This window comes from Epinephelus fuscoguttatus, linkage group LG6 (assembly GCF_011397635.1).
Source record: "Epinephelus fuscoguttatus linkage group LG6, E.fuscoguttatus.final_Chr_v1".
Lineage (NCBI taxonomy): Eukaryota > Metazoa > Chordata > Actinopteri > Perciformes > Serranidae > Epinephelus > Epinephelus fuscoguttatus.
The window spans coordinates 33,209,701-33,230,672 of NC_064757.1; the positions used below are offsets into that span (position 1 = coordinate 33,209,701).

Here is a 20,972-nt window from a genome sequence, read left to right on the forward strand (position 1 = left end):
TACAGCATAACATACATGAAACAAAACATTAATTACATTTATTAATTTTACATTTTACATTTATTACAATTATTAAGTTACATGAATAAATAAATAAGTGTTAATAAGTCCAACGTGCACATTATTTGTTTCCAAAGTGAGCTTCTTGCAAAATCAAACCTTCTACAGCAATGAGAAAACATTCTCCTGAGCCTGAACACAAAGTCTTGCTTCTTTCCACTGGTTATGAAAAACATTTATTTCAACAGCAGAACATAGTAAGAGTTTGGCATCTAGATTCCGACCTCATCACTCCCTGCAGGTATGTTTACATGAGAAACTTGGGAGTGATGATTAAATGTGCAGGTGGACGCTGGGGTGGAGGTCGAGAGCGAGCAGCAGTAGTGATGCAGGGCAGCAGCGGCATAGACAATGCAAAGGGAGAGCTGGGAAGATTTTGCAGCTCAAAATGGATCGCCAAATTGGGAGGGTGTGACGCATGAGTGTCGCTCCCTTTGTACTGAAAAAACACCCTCTGCCTGATGCTTTCAAGGTGCTACAGAAATTACATAATTATTGTCATTAGCACAATTTTTCACCGATGTCCCCACAGTCTTTTAATGTTGATGCCAGAGTCACTCTGAGCCGTGTGTGACTGGAGGATGACACTTCTGTTTGTAACTTGAGGTATTTTCTGTACTATTTTCACATGAAAATCCTGTTGTCCCTTTTCAAATCATCACAAAATAACCTTATTAGCAGTAAAACAAAACTAAAACAAAACAAAAAGGTTCCGTCACGTCTTGATAATGCATTTAACCTTTAAATCTTTGCCCACTTTGATTGTGGTTTGTTGCTTCTCATTGTGGTTAGTTCAGAGAAGCAGAGAGGAAATGTGCATTCTCTAAGCAGTGACATTACCAAGAAAATAAGCCACTTGTATGTGAACACGGTTGTTACACAGGTCAAGAGCTTTCACCCACAATGTTCAGTGAAATTGATAATTACGTGTCCCAGATGAGAAACTGCTGGTCAGCTCCAGCAGAGAAAATCTGAGTGCCGTCGGGGTTCAAGGCCAAGTGCAGGACTCGATTAGAATGACCTGAAAATGAAACAACGTGATTAAACGTTGATGTTAAATAACTTCTACCCCTTATTAAACAGAGGTGAGTCAATGGTTAATTTCACCACTATGATAGAGTAACAAAGAAGTACTAACTTTGACAAAGATTTCACATTGAGACGTCAAAAACACCGGACCATGATGCTCTCCGTCTAGTTTCACTCACATATTATAATGAGCATCACATCAAAATACAAAGTTTTGGCAACCTGCCCATTTCAGTGCACTTACTCAACAGTAAATCAGGAAGCAATACAAAAAATAGGACATTACAAATCAAAGTTCTCCTAGCAACCACAACCGCCTAACAGATACTCACTGTCAGAACAAAAGAACATATCTTCCCGATCAGAAAGCGGCCGAGATGGACACAAGATCAGACTGACACAACTGCAGTCTTTGAATCTTTAAATAAATAACACTGTTACTGAACATTTTTCAACTCATTCACATATTTGAAGTGATCTTTGTAGAATTTTTAAAGGCTGTTTCTCACATGTACATCTGTCTTTGCCCCCAACAATTCGCAATACCTCAGGAAACTGTGACACACCAAATGTAGTGATGTGTTTAATTCATAGTTTCACATTCACTAGAAGTCCAGGACATGAATGAGTCAGCACAATATGTGTATTAAATGTCTCAGCAAGTTTCCAACTCTCACACTGATGCTGCTGTATTGCTTAGCATATAATCATGCAGTTAATTTATTCCTATGTATTGAGGGCTGTAGTTGTACATCATATTTTAGCTCCTCTCACCTGTGAGCTGGCAGATGGGGCTGAGGGAGGGTAAGTCCCAGGACCAGCAGTTGACTTGGTGATGAGGAAGGCCATGACCTGTGACCAGATATCTCTTCCTCTCAGTCCATCTCAGAGAACAGATCTGCAATAGGAGTCATTATGAATAGTCTGCTTGATTTTTATACACAGTGGAAATATCTCTGCTAAACTTTGAGCCTTAAGCACCTGTGAGTTTGTGTTGGCAGAGGTCACACAAGTCCCCAAATCTGAGTCCCAGATTCTCAGTTCTCCATCTTTCCATCCACCTCCTGTGGCGATCATCTTTCTCTGCCATGGACACCATCCCATTGCCTAAAAACACAAACACAATGGACACAAAAGCACACAATGGTCAGCGGATTGTGTGGTGGTTTAAACGGACCGCCCAGTGAATAGCTGCAGGATCAACTAACAGTATTATTAAAACCTCTGTAGAATAACAACAGCTAGGCTAAATCTTTCACTATACCAACCAGTGAAGTGACGCTCATGTTTGCACAAGCTACAACTAGTCATCATCAAGCCATACACCAGAACACACAGTTGTTTGCAACATATGACTCAACTGTGTCATCCCGTTATGAATGATGAAGGTGTTCCTTTGCAGATATTATTCTCCCTCTGACTGGCTAGTATTCCTTATCTTTGTTGGTTGGATTGGTTTGGTTTAGGCAAGAGGAGTGAGATTGGTTATGGTTAGGGCAAGAACGTCAGGGTAAGCCAGTCAGAGGCAGAGTAAGGTAGAGTAGGGTGGGTCGTGCCTTTACCCTGCTAGGAAACGTAAATGTGCTTAGGTGTGGGAGCTGTCCATCATCAACCACTGAGGTATGTTAACAACTACTGGATGGATTGCCATGAGATTTGGTGCAGACGCTCATGTTCCTCTCAGGGTGAATTGTAGTGAGTGCGTTTTCGGCTGGCACCACTTTCATATCAAAATTTCAGTTAGTCTAATACTTCATGATCGAACATTAGCATGCTAACAAGCTACTGTAAGAAGGTGAACATGGCAAATATAACTCTATAAACATCAGCATGTTAATAGTGTCATTTTGAGCATGTTAGCACACTGACATTAGCTCAATCAATTAGCTCAAATCAAGACAGAGCACACCACCACAGCTGGTGTGGCTGTAGACTCTTAGCCTCTGCGAATCGTACACATCCAACAGAGGGTCTTCCCTCTCTATTTCACTTAGACTGTATTTAATGTCGCCTCACAGCAAGAGAGTTCTGGGTCTGAACCTGCTGGTTGGCAGGGGCCCTACTCAGTGGTTGATGAGGTGGGTGTACTGCTAGGTAGATAGGTAGGTTACCGATGAGGAAGTAGGCATACTCACCTATATAGTACAATGGCTTTATAGCTGATCAGTGGGTTTACTGTAACTGGATAGAAAAACAAGTGGGTATACCGTGTAAACCTGAGTATACCCTCCACTACACCACTGGCCCTACTGCGTGGACTTAGCATGTTCTTCCTGTTGGGTTCTCTGGCTTCCTCCCACAGGACAAACACATGCAGGTTAGGTGCTGACACACCAGGAGGCCAATGTTGGGCTGTCAGTGAGCGTCTGTCACCCTAGTTTTTGCGGTGTGTCCCGCACCGTTGGCACTAGTCAGCATGAAAGGTTGTCTGTCTGTCAGTCCTGTGATAGTCTGGCAACCTGTCCAGGGTGTACCTCAGCTAGGATCGGCTCCAGCCCACGCCCAACCCTTAATAGGATAAGCTGCTACAGAAAATGGATGGATGAATGTATTAAACTATGGATGTAGCCACTGTGACATCACCCATTGGTTTGTGAACTCCTGTTTTAAAGCCTTGAGTCTGACATTTTGACCGTCGCCATCTTGGATTTTTGGAGACAGAAGTTACCTGAAGATACCACATTTGAATGGATTTAGTAGCTGAGTTATATAAATGATTACTTCATGATTTCCAATCATGGAGTATACACTATACACTGACCTTAACAGCACTGGGCTGTTTCATGACAGTGATTGGCTGATGTGACCTTGTGAGCCCTGCGATGTCACTATTCCATACACAGAGGAGGCCTTCTGTGGAGCCACTGGCGAGCCAGTCGTCTCCTGGTGACCACTGAAGGCTGCAGATTGCCTCCTTCTGGACAGCTGTGCCCACCAGAGCTGTTTGAGCCCGAGGGTCAAGGTGATGGATACGTCCGAGAACAGAGCCACTGTAAGATGGTGGAAACTATCATTACCCTCAATGAGTACTATACACTTCATATTCATACTAATGTGGTGCCGTTTTTACCCCAGCTATATTTCCTTTTGCTAAAGCATTAAACCAGTATAGATCTGTAGATGTTATTCCTGCTTTCATGAAGTTTACAGAGTTAAGTATGATATTGAAATACTTCATAACCCTCATTTTGTGTCGAGGGAACACACACCTGCTGAGTAACTGCTGCTTCCAGGAAAGCGCTCCGACCACAGACATGTGTGGGGGCAGACATCTCATATTCTGGTGTTCAACATCCCACAGCTACAAAGTCAAAAAGAGAGACACACCACAAACAGTCATCCTGCTGATTCAACTAGGTGTTACCCTTCCCCTCACACAGGCACCCCATACCACAGCCTGTATGAATCAGTTTCCACCCTCTTTGTTCTCATTTACTTTAAGCTGCAGAGCATTTACCTGTATCTCCCCTCGCCTGGTCCCAACGCAGAGAGTTCTGCCATCTCTGCTCCAGCTCAGACACGAGATGGACTGAGTCTGATGGTGTACTCGTGCAGGTTGTGGACTCGGGTGCAAATATCCCACCAAAGCACCAGTTTCTGAATTCCAGAGGTAAACAGAAGAGCCCAGTGCTAATGCAACCATACCATTACAACTGCAGTCGAGAAGGTAAGTGTCTGAATGGGGAGAGATGGAAGAGAGAGAGAGAGAGAGAGAGAGAGAGAGAGAGAGAGAGAGAGAGAGAGAAGGGCTACAGAGGCGACACTGAGTCAAGTACTGACAACACAATGAGACTTTACAGAATAATAGAAGCATGCTCTGCCACACATGATGTGTTTATTAATCAAAACAACAGTCTGAGATGTTTGTTTTCTTTCAACAGCGGGGTCATGTGACCTTATGAAGTCAGAAAAAAATAGTGGGACCTTCTGGATGATTCCTTAAAGCTTAGTACAGAAGACACCAACACACACCCCACCACCATCAGTTAATTTTTCCCAAAAACTAAAAATAAAGTCTCTTAATTTTTCCCTTTTTCTTTTTTCAGTGCATATATATATTGTTTATTCAGGTAATGGTTTCATTATATTTTTATTTCCCAACATGCAGCTCTAAATCCTGTTTCAAAGCCTTCTTCACAGTGACACTTTTCTGTTTGTGGCTTTATTTTTTATTGTTTAATCGGCCTAAGAGTAGTCAAATTTGTCTGTCAAAGTCAGTTCAAAAAATATTGAAATAAGCTCATAAAATATCCATCCAATATAAAGTTTTAGAATTTAAACTTTCCCTTAAGTGCCTAAACCCACAAATTCATAAAAAATACAGAGGACTTGTAATCAAGCAATTTCCTCCTGTTTAAAAAGCGTTTGCTAGAAACAGTGTCCAGCTGTTTTAGAACATTTCCAAGTATTTTAGTAACATGAAAACTCTGGGCTTCAGGCGGAGTTTCACAGAAAGGATGGATAGAGCGAAAAGTATTGAGAGTCAGTCTTGGTTGAGATTTGTTGACCAAAAGAAAAAAACGCAAAAAAAACAAACCCAACAATAAGAAACCCAGAATAACACCAGCCTTGTCCGTTCAAACACAGACACAGAAAAAGAACATAGACTCAGTTTTCTGTTGCAGTATTTTTATCTTCTCTTACAGTAGTCGTCCAGCAGCGACGGTGCTGCCAGCTTCACCACTGACTTTCCCTGCAGACTCACAGAAGCTTCTTCCAGAACAGCAAACGGCTGCAAAGCATGTCTTCTCTCATCAGAGCCTGCAATGGAAAAATATTACATAAAACACAGTTACACAAAGCACTGTAAGAATGTAGTAAAGGAGAAACATTCATGCTGTACCAGCCTGTTGACCATTTCCAGGTTCTTGAACGGCAGCTCTCCACACCCACCCCTGCAATAAAAATGTTCTCTTAAGATTTAGTCTTTACGTGATGTTTATATTCATTTTTCAAACACATCTTTTTCTGATAGAGTCATGCCATGTTTCACGTATAGTATTTTGCTGGTGTTATCTCTGTTCTAGCTGTACTGTACATGTGGGTATAACTGGGTTATGTTTTGTACCTGGTCTTGTCGAACACTTTTCAACATTATCACTGATATGATCATGATCATGTAATAGACAGCCTGCACCAGGAAGTGTAAAACCTACTATAAAACCTATAATGTTGATTTGTTTATGTACTATGTTGTATGTTTTATTTCTATGGCTGCAGTATGGGTGCAGGGCCCAAGATGAATTTACCTCTCTGTAGGGCAACAAAGTTAATCTTGATCTTGATCTTGATACTGAAACGTCTTTTGTTTTAGTGCAGGCAAAAAAAAACAAAGAAAAAAAAATCAGTGGCACAGGTACAAGTTCCTTAAACAAACCTGTTCTGGGGCAATTCCTGAGGCAGTGAAGGTATGAGGTGTGTTTGGTGGTGTGATGGCCCCACAGTGGGACGCTCCTCCCACCAACACTAGAAGAAGAGATGATATCTCAGAAAACATGACATCACAAAACAGTGCTGTGATGAATCCACACAGTGAGACAGCTGCACATAATGCTGATGATCACAAAGAGTGGATGCATGAGGGTTTGTAGCCCTGATGTTACCTGCAGTTGTTTGGTAATGGAGTACATGTACTAATTAAATGTATTCTAACAACAAAACAAAAATAAATCTGACATTTTGACTGATGACAGATTCAATGTTGATACTATTTTAGGAGATTAAACAGATTCTGCTGGTGATTTATCAGTCTGTTTTCATTTATTCTAATAAAAACTGATATTGTTTTAACAATCAGCCATGAAATATGGTGTCAGGCATGGTATTTACAGCTGCTTGCTCAGCTGTGACATGCAACACTGACCCCTGTAACATCTGAAGCATGCTGTCAATATATTGACATATAAATTACACAAGCATTTTGTAGCATTATTGCAGTGTTTTATATTAATCATAAAAACAATGAAGCCTATACCCTGTAAAAAGCCATTTTCATCCTCTAACATAGCCTATAGGTGGAACTTAAGGCAGTCGGTTTATTGAGGCCTACAGTAGGATTGTGGCAAAGACCAAAACATTTTTTAAATGAAGTGATTAAAACTTTAAAATCATGTTTGCGTGCAGGCCTGTATTTCTCAAAAATAGCAAAGTAATTTAAAGAAAGTTTGGGCAATTCCCCTCCGATAACTGTCTTTGATGGTGTGTGTGGTGGGTGTTTGATGAATATCACAGACAGGCAGGTCTTCATTCTTCAATGAGGTGGTGTGATGTTTTAAATACCTTGACTGTGTCCATTCAGGACTTTCTGTGCTGTCTCATGGTGTCTCGGTGGAGAATCCAGCTCCAGCCTCTGACAGACTGTATCAAACTCAAAGCTGGGCTCATGCTGCCGCCCAGTGGCCAGAGGTGTACTGGCTGCAGGACCATCTCTATCACTGCTGCTCCGCCGGATGATCCTCCTCCTGAACCGCTTGTAGGAGGCGTAGTGGGCGTTGTTTTGTGCCTGAGGAGACAGAAAGCAAAAAAGAAAATTATTTGTCATTCTGAATATATACTACTTTTTTTTAATATTCATTTATTTATCTGTTTATATTAGGCTGGTGTGGACAGTTTGAGTGCACGTTGGCTGCTGTTAATGTACCTATGATGCCTGATCTTCTCCCAACTTTACCCCCCACCCCACGGGCCCCCAATCCAACCACACTGCCTGCACTGTCTATATTTACGCCCCTGATGACCTTTAACACTGATCAAACATGCTTTCTCACTCCATATTTAAAAACACAACAGCAAACATGTTCAAAATTTATCTTAGAAATTATACTCAAGGTAAAAAGGGTTTAACATCATCTGGAAAATACTACGTGTTCATCTGAAATACTTCTCTGTGCTCTGAAGCATTGGCGCTTGAAGACATAGAAGGCTTACACAACAGGGAGGAACTGCAGGGCTCAGGCTTTGAAACATGAAATCTTCATACAAACACAACAATGTCAGAGCCAGGACGAATCTTTAAATTTTAAAGACTTAATAAACTTAAAAAAATGTTTTTGTTGTTAAAACAGGCTCAATGTACTGTTTAGTTTCACTTTCAAACACTTAAATAAAGGTTTAAATGGCTAAATTTGGATTTATAAATACTTTCTTTCTTTAAATTCTTTGAGTTTTTATTAATATAACTGTAGATACCAAAGTGCAGATTTTCCCAGTAAACAGGCCAAGGCTCTCGCAGTGCAAACTCCAAATCAGGCGTGTCAAACATACAGCCCAGGGGCCAGAACTGGCCTGCCAAAGGGTCCAATCTGGCCCACGAGATGACTTTGCACATCTAATATTGATGCACTTGCGAAGACTGAGAGTTTTCAGGAACAGTGTGAACGGTGAGTAGATACTTAATGTGAAATGACCACAATACAGCTCTCTGAAATAACAATGAATACTTACTGTGGTCATATCTAAAGATATTGAACACTGTGCAAAAACATGTCAACCAGCAGCTTCGATACAAAAGAATCTGTGTCAGACTTTTGTCTTAAAACAATATGGGTGGAATACTGGTGTCGAGGCACTGACAAGACTTCAGACTGTAAATGGTTTGTAAGGCAGGGGATGATTTAACATGCTTCTTCAATAGCTTCAACTTTAATGGAAAAGTATGGAAAAAGTCACATGTAATGACAGTGAGTGGTAGACTGAGTGAATGTGAAAAAAATGAGACATACTGTTGAATTTGCCATAATGTTTCTGTGGATATTGCAGGCTGTTCATCATTTGTTTTGTAAATAGATGGACGTTTTCAGAATGAACTTCTTCACACTTAAAAGGGGTATTACGCAGTGGTTTTACTGGTCCAAACTGGGCTGCATGTCGCCCCTGAACTGAAATGAGTTTGACACCCCTGCTCTAAATGTTCTCCTTGTCTCAAAGGAAGTAGCACCAGGCTTCCTGTCATAATGTTCCCTAACTTTACTGAGCTGTTTTCCACTGATCCGCCCAGAAACTTCCTCCAGGAGCCCCTGCTCCGTCCTCAGCTCCTTCTTCCTCCTCCAAGATGGAGGCCTTAGGGGGCTACCCTACCAAGTCCTCCAACCCTAAAGCGAAGAAGTTAGGGGTGCTGCTGAGCATGACAGTGGGTGTCGGGTGTTTGTTCCTCCTGCAGACTCAGCTGATGAAGCCCAGAAAGCCAACAGATTTTTATTCTTTCGAGGCGAAAGACGCGAAGGGGAGGTCGGTGTCTCTGGAGAAGTACCGAGGAAAAGTAAGTCCACATCATCACCAGTCCTGTCAGCATGAGGAGAAATCTGTGCAAACTCTGTCCAGCTTATCCATCGTCAGCTGACTTTGTGTTTTAATACATGAGACGTTTTTATTGTAGTATTTTAGAAGTAATCACACCCTGTGTTTCCCTCTCCTGTGCAGGCGTCTTTGGTTGTAAACGTGGCGAGTCACAGCGAGCAGACGGAGGCGAACTACTTGTCTCTGCAGGAGCTGCACCGGGAGCTGGGCACCTCTCACTTCAACGTCCTGGCCTTCCCCTGCGGTCAGTTCGGGGACACGGAGAAAGGGAACAGCCGGGACATCGAGGCTTTCGCCAAGTCCACCTATGGCGTCACCTTCCCCTTCTTCAGCAGAATCAAAATAATGGGCTCAGAGGCTGACCCTGCCTTCAAGTTCCTCACAGGTCAGCACCTAACCACCCCTGTCTGATGTGCACCATGGCGCACTAAGAACACAAAAACATGCAGGGAAAGTACCCCAGCACTATGATCAGTCTGTATTTGCATTACTTTTGTGATAAAATTATGGCTGGGTGATTTATGGCTAAACTTAGGCAGCTGTCTGACAGGAAGTACACTCTGAACCTAGCTTTCACTGCACCACACTTTTCTACAGGGCCGCAGCTAAAGATCAATTTTAAGATCAAGTAATCCGTCAAATTTCAAATCAGTTCACTGTCTAATCTTTATTAGAGGCCAATCTCTGCATATAAAGCACAGATGCCAAGTTTTCTTTTCTTACTTAGCCTATATTATTCCGTTTATAATGAAAAAGTCTTTGCATACAAAATACATAATTATGCTTCCTCAGAAGCAAAATGAAAAGGTTCAACTTATATTTATAGACATGCATCTGGAAGAACATTTGGAGAACATAGTCTGTGAACTCCTAATGTAATTGAAATGGAAAATCTGGTATTTATTAATGCCTGCCTTGGTTTAAATTTGGGTTTATACCTGTTAGTGATTCTGAAGTACCTACTTATGGCGTGACATCTTAATGTTGCACCTTACAGCTCTGCAGAAATAATCAATTTTTGATAATAGTGTTAACGTGACTTCAGAAATGTAAAGTTTAAGAGTTTTCTATCCTTCTGTCTGAACTGTGGTCATATTAAGTGTGAATGTTAGTGTCATGACACTAGGGCTGCAACAGTATGAGATTTTCAGGGTATGATAACCATCTCAGAAAATATCAAGGTTTCATGGTATCATGGAATATGATACAATAAAGTTATATAATTAACATTATCAGTTAAATGACCGTTAAAGGAATAAAAAAAGAGAAGTTTTTTGGTTGAACAGATGCTTTATTATCACTGAAACTTCAAACCATTTTTTAAAGATAGAAGTAAAATGTGTGACAGGTTGTTGAGGAGGAATGGAGCATGCGCAGGTAAGATTCTCTGCCCAGTTCCACTTTTTTCAATGCCATATAAGCAAATGTACACAGTCTGTTAACCATCAATTTCCATACCACTATGAACCGTGAAACCAGCATACTGCTGCAACCCTAGATGATACATAACATCATTTGTCAGACAGTTTATATTGTAGTCAATATTTTTGCAACAATGTGATGAGCTATCTAGATTTTCCACTGTGTTAAATTTTCAGGAACACCTGGTCATGTCATCAAAATACTTTCCCAGTACTAGTTAAAAGTACTATATCTCGACAGACTGTAAATTGATATATATATATTACCTATATCAATCACTGTCATTAAAGAAATCCAAAAGGGGAATTATTTATTATGCAGAGTTATAAGTCATAACTAAACAATGACATCACCTGATATTTTTGCAACCACCTAAAAATGTAATTGAGTCAGTTAGACAACACCACGAGATAAGTCTGGCTGTATGAGACTAGGCAGACATACAGTATCTCACATAAGTGAGTACACCCCTCCCATTTTTGGAAATATTTCATTATATCTTGTCATGGGACAACACTATAGAAATGACACTTTGATATAACTTAAAGTAGTCAGTGTACAGCTTGTATAGTAGTATAGATTTACCTTCGTCTGAAAAGTACTCAAAACACAGCCATCAACATCAAAACAGCTGGCAACATAAGTGAGTACACCCCACAGTGAACATGTCCAGGCCGGCAGCACTCATGCAGCCCCAAACCATGATGCTGCCGCCACCACTATACTTCACTGTAGGCAAGGGACAGTTGTCTTGGTGCTCTTCACCAAGTTGCCACACATGCTGAAAGAGCACCAAGACAACTGTCCCTTGCTTACAGTCAAGTATAGTGGTGGCAGCATCATGGTTTGGGGCTGCATGAGTGCTGCCGGCTCTGGGGAGCTCGGTTCATTTAGGGAAACATCAATTCCAAGCAGAGCATGATCACCCCTCTTCAGAAACTGAGCTGCAGTGCAGTTTTCCAACATGATAATGACCCAAAACACACCTAGTAGATGACAACTGCCTTGCTGAGGAAGCTGAAGGTGAAGGTGATGGACTGGCCAAGTATGTATCCAGCCCTAAACTCACCTGTGCACCTGTGGGGCATCTTCAAGCTGAAGGATGAAGAGGCGCAAGGTGTCTTCACATCCATCTGCTCCATGATGTCATCATGGAGGAGTGGGAGAGGATTCCTGAAGCAACCTGTGAGCTCTGGGGAATTCCATGCCCAAAAGATTTAAGGCAGTGCTAGATAATAATGGCTGGCACACAAAATATTGACACTTTAGGCACAATTTGGACATGTTCATCGTGGGGTGTACTCACTTATGTTGCCAGCTGTTTAGATGTTGATGGCTGTGTTTTGAGTACTTTTCAGACGAAGGTAAATCTATGCTACTATACAAGCTGTACACTGACTACTTTAAGTTATATCAAAGTGTCATTTCTATAGTGTTGTCCCATGACAAGATATAATAAAATATTTCCAAAAATGGGAGGGGTGTACTCACTTATATGAGATACTGTAAGAATGGAACAATAATTGTTATTTACAAGTTGATTCATAAGAAGCTCTGGACGTGAGGACAAGCAGAGCATTGTCAGTGAATTTAGGTTGTAAGATGCACCATCAAAGCTACGTTTTGCAACTTTTATTAAAATGTTTTTTTTTGTCATAGTTGCTGAAACTGTCATTATATTGTGAAAGCAGTACATGAGACAGAAAGGCTGTGTCCCTTCTCCTGCTGTGTCTAATGGCGTTTGTTAGAATTCACTATTGCAAACAGAAAACAACCAATCAGAGTCTTTAAAGCAGCTGTCAATTGTGTCAGTCACTGTTCACGTACAGTCAAACTCTTTAGGCAGGGCTAATCAAATATATATCAAGATATTTTAGTGTACTGTTTAGCTGTAAAAGGGGAAACTTTATGACTTGGCTGCCATGCTGGAAATGGTCGATTAAAGTACTACCGGCAATGGCTGGACCACCTTTCATTTTTTTCAGCTCAACAGTACACTTAAGTGTTTCTGAAAATATTTGAGAGAAATAAACAATGCAGTAACAGAACTTTGACCTCAAAAGAAGTTTGACATGATAGCTGCGTTAAAGACCCCTCAGCCGTTAGAAATGCTAGAAGGCAAAAGAGTAGGCTGTATGACAGTGTCAACAAATATAGCATATTTCTTTTAATAAAAGTTACCAACTTAGCTTTAATGAGTGCATGCTAATGTGCTGTGTTTCAGATTCTGTGCAGAAGATTCCCAAGTGGAACTTCTGGAAGTTTCTGGTGAACCCAGAGGGGAAAGTGGTGCGGTTCTGGCGAGCAGACGAGCCCATGCAGAGCGTTCGACAAGAGGTCACAGCGTTGGTGCGAGAAATCATCCTGAAGAAACGGGTGGAGCTATGATGGAGATGGATGCTGGACACATCTGTGTGTGGTGTGTCGGTGTTTCCTGTGCTTTGACAGCAAGGAATGACTGAACTCTGAGCTGCTGCAGTGAGTGTGGTTGGGTGACGTCTCCAGAAACAAGCAGGATGAGAAGATTCACTTTGAGTCATTCAAGACGAGTCAGAGTGTGTGTGTGTGTTTGTCTGTCTGTGTGTGTGTGTGTGGGGACCATCCTGTGGTTAACAGCAACAATCATAATGAACATTCCTGATAATGACCACTGCTGCAGCTGAAGGATTGTTTAGCCATTGCAGTGTTGGATTTTTACAGATGTACAGTTTGGCTTAGTCTGTATCTTTTACCATCTCGTTCGGATGTTTTCATTAAATCGATTTCTTTTGGTGAAGCATTTTTAGCCCATTTTGACTAATTTGAGCCCTTCAAATTGTGAAACATCCGTTCAACAATAAAATAATTTCATAGTAATTTGATTTAGCGAATGAGTTCAGGATCTTTTGTCCCAATCATGTTTTTAAAATCAAGAAAAATAGAGTTGTTTCAATACCGATAACAGAATCGGAAAGGCCGCCGACACTGCTTAAAAGGCTGGATCGGGTACTGGTGAGTACTAAGCACCGATCCGATGCCACGTAATTTATTCATAAATTTTAAAGTAGTTTCACACCCAAATAAAATGACAGTTTTCCCAGATATCAGTTCTTCCTTACAGCTTTAAAACATACACAGTAAGTTACACTGTGTCGCCACTGGCAACTATTGTTTAGAGTGGTGTAGAAGAACTGACCCTTGGCTAAGTCCTGCCCCTGGATGCAGACTGACCAATCATAACGTAGCATTGGACCGGCTCAGACCAGGGTCCGACAACAACACAGCTGTGCTCCATTGACTCTAATGCAATAGTTTCAGATTTCCTTCATTTTCAGGCTGGTTTTGTGGATTTGGAGCTAAATGTTGTGCCTGGGGCACGTCGTGTGTTAATAATACTCGTTACCTGGAGAGGTTGGAAAAAGATATATGTTTCTTCCCTGTTCCAAAACCAAAATCAAACCCTGAAAAGTGTAGGGTTAGCTAGCTAGCTACTGAAGATATAGCCTACTGAATGTATACACATGCTGCTTTTGCTTTTTAATGATTATAACAGTGAAACAAAGACCGACCCTGCTGTACAGGAACCAGTGAAGGGAAGCAGGGAAACTTTGCTGAAATTCAACCAGCTGTGTCATCACATTGTGAGCAGATGAACATTGTTTGACTTCCCCCGGAGATCCCCGACGGTCCGACGGCAGAGGTCCAACTGCAGGTGGTGGCACTGGGGCGAAGCCAAACACTGTTCATCTGCACACACTGCGATGCCACACAGCTGGTTCTATATCAGCGAGGTTTCTCTTTATATTCATTGTCTTATGTGGCGATCAGCAGTGATGTGGTGGTTCACTTTTACACTGTGATCTGTAGCCTATAGTTCGGCTTTAGCTTCTAACTATCTTTGTCTTTTTAACCTGTTGTTGCTGCTGAGTCAGTTTGACATCCTGGATATATCCTTCAAACACAGACTGGAGACCCCTCTGTCTGCTTCTCTCTGGAATCACTTTCATTTCTCCAAAAATAAGATTTCTGGAAAGTCCCACCAGTAAAAAGGCAATATGTACAGAATGCAAGCTAGCTCCAGGGTTTGTATATAGCTGTTAAAATTGTATCTTTTTGAACACAGTGGTATCGGATCAGTACTCGATATTGGCCAATATGAAAGTTCAGGTATTGGAAACGGTATCAGGAGGGCAAAAATGGTACTGGAACATCTCTGAGGCAAAATGTTGATAACTAATTTGAGTCTGTATTTGATATGAAGTTAATTTGTTAACTTAGGTTCAGGAGCAGGGCCACACCTCAACCACACCTCTGATTGCCTGCCAAGCCTACTTGTACCTGGTCAACCCATCCTGCTGTTTCTCTCCCATTCCCTTCCCTTCATCCATCATCCTCCACACTTTAACCCAACCCCATCCTTTCCTCTGCTTATCCCTACCCACATTCCTTCATCCTCTCTTCCCTTTTCCCCTCATCTCTTCTTATCCAGTCTAGTGTATACCTCTCCCATGTCTCATTCTAGGTACCGTCTGGGGGTCTGTAATCAGCTCAGGTGGAAAAACGCCTGAGACAGAACCCCCCACACTGAGTCTTGCTCTGCCCAATCTGCAGTACATTCTCCCAGACCAGCCTAACCGAAGACATCCCTCTTCCATCTTCACCCCTCACTTACATCCTTTCATACAACTAAACCTTTAAACAACAAAGTGTATAGAATGCTGATGCCAACATGCAAGTAGTGCAACACAAATGCATTTTGGTGCTAATATTCTATTTTTGATTTTGATATTTGACAGGTAACAACAGTTATTTCAGCGTCTTTGCTCACCTCTCAGTCTGAATATTTTGAAAATAAATGAATGATTGCAAAAAAACAGGAGTTCTGAAACCCAACATGCTGTTTCTGGCTTACTGGCGTGGATTTGAATGGACAGTTGGAGGGCAGCAGCAGGTAAGCTGGCACACACAGAATCCACCAGCTAACAAGACACTGCCTACCAGCCACCCACAATAAGAGAGCTGAAAAACAACCTGTAACACTGGGAGATATTCTACATTTTTCAGCCTCTACTTCAGAATAAAGTTCGTCCCCTCCTGTGCAAAGTTTTTAAATATCTCAGAATCCTGTAGTATCTTCTGATTCACCAACATCGTCTAAATGTGCATGAGTCTGAGCATCCAGGGAATAAATGTATAGCCAAATGTGGCTGTTAAGGTAGCAGAGCAGTGTGAGCTGGCAACAGAACCATCAGCTAACATTACACTGCCTCCCAACCAGCCACAACTCATCGTCATCGTAAATGCAAATGAATGGATTTGACTGTTAAACTGGTGTTGAGCTGAATATTTTTCATTGTGCTGAATGTAACTTAATTTTTCGTCATTCATTCCTCTCCCCGACTTTATTCAACTGCTGACTTTTTATTTAACATGTGAGTCAAGTTACGAGACTGGAGTCAGCGGGCTGTCTCAGGTCAGTGGGTAGCAGCAGTGAGGAGTGCAGCTGACAGCTGTAAATCAGATAGCACAGCCAGCAGCACGACACTGCCACGCTGTCACCACCAGCTCAGAGGATGCAGCCAGTACAGTTAGGTACAGATGGTTGTAATGCAGGTTTTCCCTTTATTTCCCCTCTTACCTTGAAGGGGCAGCATCTTCTCTTTCCTACAAAGTCTCTCAGCATTCTCCTCATATTGTCCTGGTGATGAAAACAAACAGACTTTAGTCAAAGTGATGCTCATAATCATCTAAAACAACTTCCTTACAGACTGGAATCTCTGTTTTCAAATGATTATTCAGAAAGTTGGGGATTGTTGTATTAATGTTATGATAAATCACAATAAATAGTTGTATTTTGATCAAAATCTAACTGTAAAATAAATTACATTCAGCCACTTATTGCAGTAGGTGTTGTATCAAACAGACACAGCCATGTGTTTAGCGTTTGGTTGCCTGGAAGCAGCAGCAACAGGTCATATGTGATAAGGAAACACCCAACAGGCTACTTTCAATATTATTATATATGAATTACTCACCTAGTCATTTGAATCACCACCTGTTAGTTTCATGTTCAGTTTCCATCACTTCTCTTCCCTCTCCGCCGGTCTGAGGACCCGCTCATGCCCGGTGCACCTGTTGTCTGTCTCCCCTGGCCGGGCTCCGCTCCTAAATACTGTCCCCCGGCGGACGGTGGAGCGGGAAGCACCGTCCTCTGCTCTGCGATTGGCCGGTAGGTTTGAGATTTTTTTTTTTAAGTTAAGTGTTTTTGTTGAGGGATTCCCTGTTTCCCTCCGCGTCCTGGTTTCTACTGGAAACAAATAACGCATTAAAAAAATGAGCAACGCGGTAATGTTGTAAAGGTGGAGGCGGCAACATGTTATCAGTTAATGACCCTGACAAGGACAGACTTTTATTTCTTTAGTGTCCAAACACAATCCATCATTTAACTGTCAGACTCAGCCTCGTTTGGCTACGGAAAATACTATTTAGATTAAGATTAAGATGATGATTAGACAGCCCTATTGTTAATAGAAAAGACGAAGATGGTATGTGGCCATTTAAAGCAAGGAATCGTGTTAAAACATTTAAAATAAAATAAGAATCAATATATACGCTTATTTTTCCCCCCCTCAAAACATAATAATGACAACACAGACACAATAATAAATTGTTCAGGCTGATATTATCATAGTAACAGTGAATCCTATTATTGTTTTTGTTTTGTTTTATTTTTTATTTTTGTCAGATTATTGCCTACAAGATGTAAACATATAAATAAAGAACATAAATATAGCCCTTCTAGCAGTTACAGGTTCCACAGTTTATCCAAAAATAGGTCGCAACATTAATTTTATTTTAATAATGTAATGGTAATGGTAATTATAATTTAATGGTAATGGTAATTATAATATTTAAATTAATCACTAAACTGGGGAAAAAATAATCTAATAACATGAACGATTTTTGAGTGTATGAATGTTTTTTTTTAATATTTTATTTATGGAGAAAAATATTTTAATAAACAACTACATTAAAATTAACATTTAAATAAAATGAAAGATTCTATAGTTTATAGCAAAAATATTTTTTTATTTGTAAAGTAAATATTTTAATAACAAACTAAACTGAAACAAATAATAATAATGATAATGTGAAAGATTTTGGTGTGTGAAAAATATATATTTTAATATTTTATTAAGTATAACATTTTAATAAACAACGACATTGAAATTAAGATTTAAATAAATTGAAAGAGTCTATGGTTTATGCAAAATATGTTATTTTATTTGTTAAGTAAATATTTAATAAACAACCAAACTGAAACAAACAAACAAAATATACCATGAAATATTTTGGATTCTATGCAAAATATATATTTCTTAATGTTTTATTTATTAAGTGTAACATTTTATTAAACAACTACATCGAAATTAAGATTCTGTGGTTTATGCAAAATATGTTATTTGTTAAGTAAAATATTTTAATAAACAACTAAACTGAAATAAAATAATGATAATGACAATTTCATTGTGTACTATTTTGACAATAAAACATTAAATAATATTAACAAAAAAAATAAATAAATATTTTTGGGATAAACTTGTAACTGCTCTAACAGTGCAGGAATATGGCCTTCATGTAACTTCTGTTTAACAGCCTGGTTTTGCGGGAGGAGGCCGAGTGTCCGCGGGCCATGCCGTTTTGATGATGAGCTGTTCTGGCGCTAAGAGGGCTGAACGGCGCGAGCTGCGCACGTTCTCGCCACCTGCCACTTCCATATGCGCTCACACCCGAAGCTCGAGCCTGGAAACTGTGCGACAGGTGCGTGCTCTCAATGACACGCAGCAGCAGACACATGCTGAGTGTGAGCAGCTCCATCAGAGCTCCCTCAGCATGCAGCCATGAGGCCCTGTATTCATATCATAGACTTAAGTTTCTCCACACTCATCAAGATACCTATTATATCTTCTGATCTTTGAAAAGCAATGTTTATATTCAATTTGTGATAATTAGTGATCAGTTGAATCCATTAATGAAGGTAAATGTAGGTGTTCTCCATCTCACATTCACAAAATAACACTCAAACCCCAACTTTGCGCACGAATTGCTTGCTTCACAATATGCGTAATTGCGCAGAAGGCTGACATTAAGTCCTCACTGTGTTTAAGTTATATTTACCCAGAGGCCTAGTTGCACCACATCAGCATCCCTCCTCTTCAGGAAAAAAGTGAATGATTTTTCTTTTTCCCGCGGGACTGTGTCTGGTTTGCAGCCTCCCTCCAGGTTTGGCTTTAGTCACCTTAGAAACTCATTGTGTGTGTATTTTCCTTTCCCCTCCCGCATTGTCCCCCGCAGTTTGGCGGTAGCTTAACCGGTCAAATGTGTCACAACCAGCTTAAACAAAGCTTCGCCCTCTGTGGCCGCTCTCTACGGCGCTGCTGGCCACTGACAAACGGATTTGTTTGCAGTAAAAGTGGCTGAAGGCGCGTTTGGGTGTGAAGGTTTGTGCGGTTATTTTAAGGAGCGTCCTGACTGATTTACGTTGGCAGCAGGAAGTTAAAGTGTTAACTGATCAAATCTGTGGAGCAAGTGGAGTCAGTGGAGTTACTCATGTAGGCAACTATTACTTGTTCTTTACTTGAGTATTCCCATTTTCTGCTACTTTGTCTTCTTCTACGGAAATACTGCAGGCTACTTTTTACTCCATATATCCTGCTTTAATATCAGGTAGCACTTGCTTTGCAGATACAGATTAATGATACAAAACTATATACAAATAAAAACATAAAAGTAGTAGGTAACTTTTATATTTGACAAATTAAACAATACTTCCACCAATAATTGCTAGAAGGCAGGAAACCAATTGTTTGTTGCTCAAAATTTTCTTGAGGAAGGACCCCCAAACTACCTGTTTCCAGTGGCGGCCCTAGCACATTTGATGACCAAGGTGAGCCTCCCCCTGGCGGCCCCCACCATGAACACATAACGAGAGAGCTCACTCTGAAGTCAACAAAATCCAGCGCTTGGCCAGTGACTTGTAGTGTCTGAAACCAACAAATAAAGACATCCTTTAACGTCGGCATGAAATGCGACCAGTTGGCAATATAGTTTAACGGCACCTGACGGCGTCAGGGGGGAAGCGCTGCGGTACAAGGTCAAAACAAACAAACACCGACTCTGCACGCCGTATCTGGACTAACGTCAATATGTGACGAGGTTGGAGTGAGAATGTGTTGCATGAGAACATTATAATTTACCTTCACCCAGTACAAATTTTTACTAAATAGAGCTTGAAAGCTTCACAATCACTGACACGGACTTGTTGGTTTTCCATGTTCTTTCTCTCCTCATACACTCCTCTCAGTATAGAGGTAGTTGAGTGGGCACCAGAGGACTTTTGTTGTTGTGACATGATAATGATACAACATGTTTTGGGGTTCATGTGACATTGGATAACTTGCCGAGCTCCCCCAGAGAGCACATAGCTCTCTAAGTTAATAGAGATAGATAGATAGATAGATAGATAGATAGATAGATCTTAAAATGAAGTGCCCAGCCTGTGTTTATCAGACCTCTATCTCTTTATCAGGTCCTTATCTTTGTTTGTGTTGTTGTGTTGTGAGAGCAGCAAGTGTCCCCAGCCCTCGATGCTGCAGTGCTGCCTTCACTGCTCTTAGGTAAACAGGCCCAGGTTTGGGCAGTTTAAACAGGTGTCTGACCTGAGGTTTGACATTGTCCTGTCGACCAGTCCGCCTCACGCAAGCCTACTTTTTACAGCTAAAGCCCTTAAGGTGATGTTGAAGAAAGATTACATCACAGATACTGAAAGGTCAAGAGGTCACATCCTTTTAAGATAGGTTTATCTTGATTTCCTCCTTTTTTTCAATCCAAGTTTTAAAAAATATGATTTAGAAGTTTTGGGGAGAATGTGACTTTTTTCACAAAGCAACTGAGGTGTAACCTGCATGGTTTAGAAGAGCAGTAAGTCTTGCAATCTGGAAAGAAAACCAATTTCCAAACAGACGTATATACACAAAGATGTTGACTGCAATGCATCATGACTCAGTTCACTTTTTCAGACCACACAGTCACAGGGACAAAAGGGAAGGAAGTACCTGTGTTAAAGGAGGTCACGGGGTCACATTTGTTTCACTGCTCAAAGAAAGAAAGTTCACGTTGAAAACAGT

General features: G+C 40.8%; 2 protein-coding genes across 2 annotated transcripts; one reads left to right on the forward strand and one right to left on the reverse strand.

Annotated features, from left to right (window-relative positions):
- Window positions 1-108: 108 nt before the first annotated feature.
- LOC125890409 (cell division cycle protein 20 homolog B-like) lies at window positions 109-19,062 on the reverse strand. Its single transcript, XM_049579033.1, has 13 exons — window positions 18,964-19,062; window positions 16,821-17,089; window positions 16,424-16,483; window positions 7,369-7,591; window positions 6,467-6,555; window positions 5,933-5,984; window positions 5,734-5,850; window positions 4,547-4,764; window positions 4,299-4,390; window positions 3,851-4,079; window positions 2,071-2,196; window positions 1,864-1,987; window positions 109-1,081 (listed from the first exon to the last, which is right to left on the reverse strand). The coding sequence occupies exons 3-13, from the start codon at window positions 16,475-16,477 to the stop codon at window positions 984-986; spliced, it is 1,422 nt and encodes a 473-aa protein (XP_049434990.1). The 5' UTR covers window positions 16,478-16,483; window positions 16,821-17,089; window positions 18,964-19,062; the 3' UTR covers window positions 109-983.
- On the forward strand, window positions 9,088-13,664 carry gpx8 (glutathione peroxidase 8 (putative)). The gene is made up of 3 exons (XM_049579044.1): window positions 9,088-9,346; window positions 9,508-9,769; window positions 13,031-13,664. The coding sequence occupies exons 1-3, from the start codon at window positions 9,140-9,142 to the stop codon at window positions 13,192-13,194; spliced, it is 633 nt and encodes a 210-aa protein (XP_049435001.1). The 5' UTR covers window positions 9,088-9,139; the 3' UTR covers window positions 13,195-13,664.
- Window positions 19,063-20,972: the final 1,910 nt, after the last annotated feature.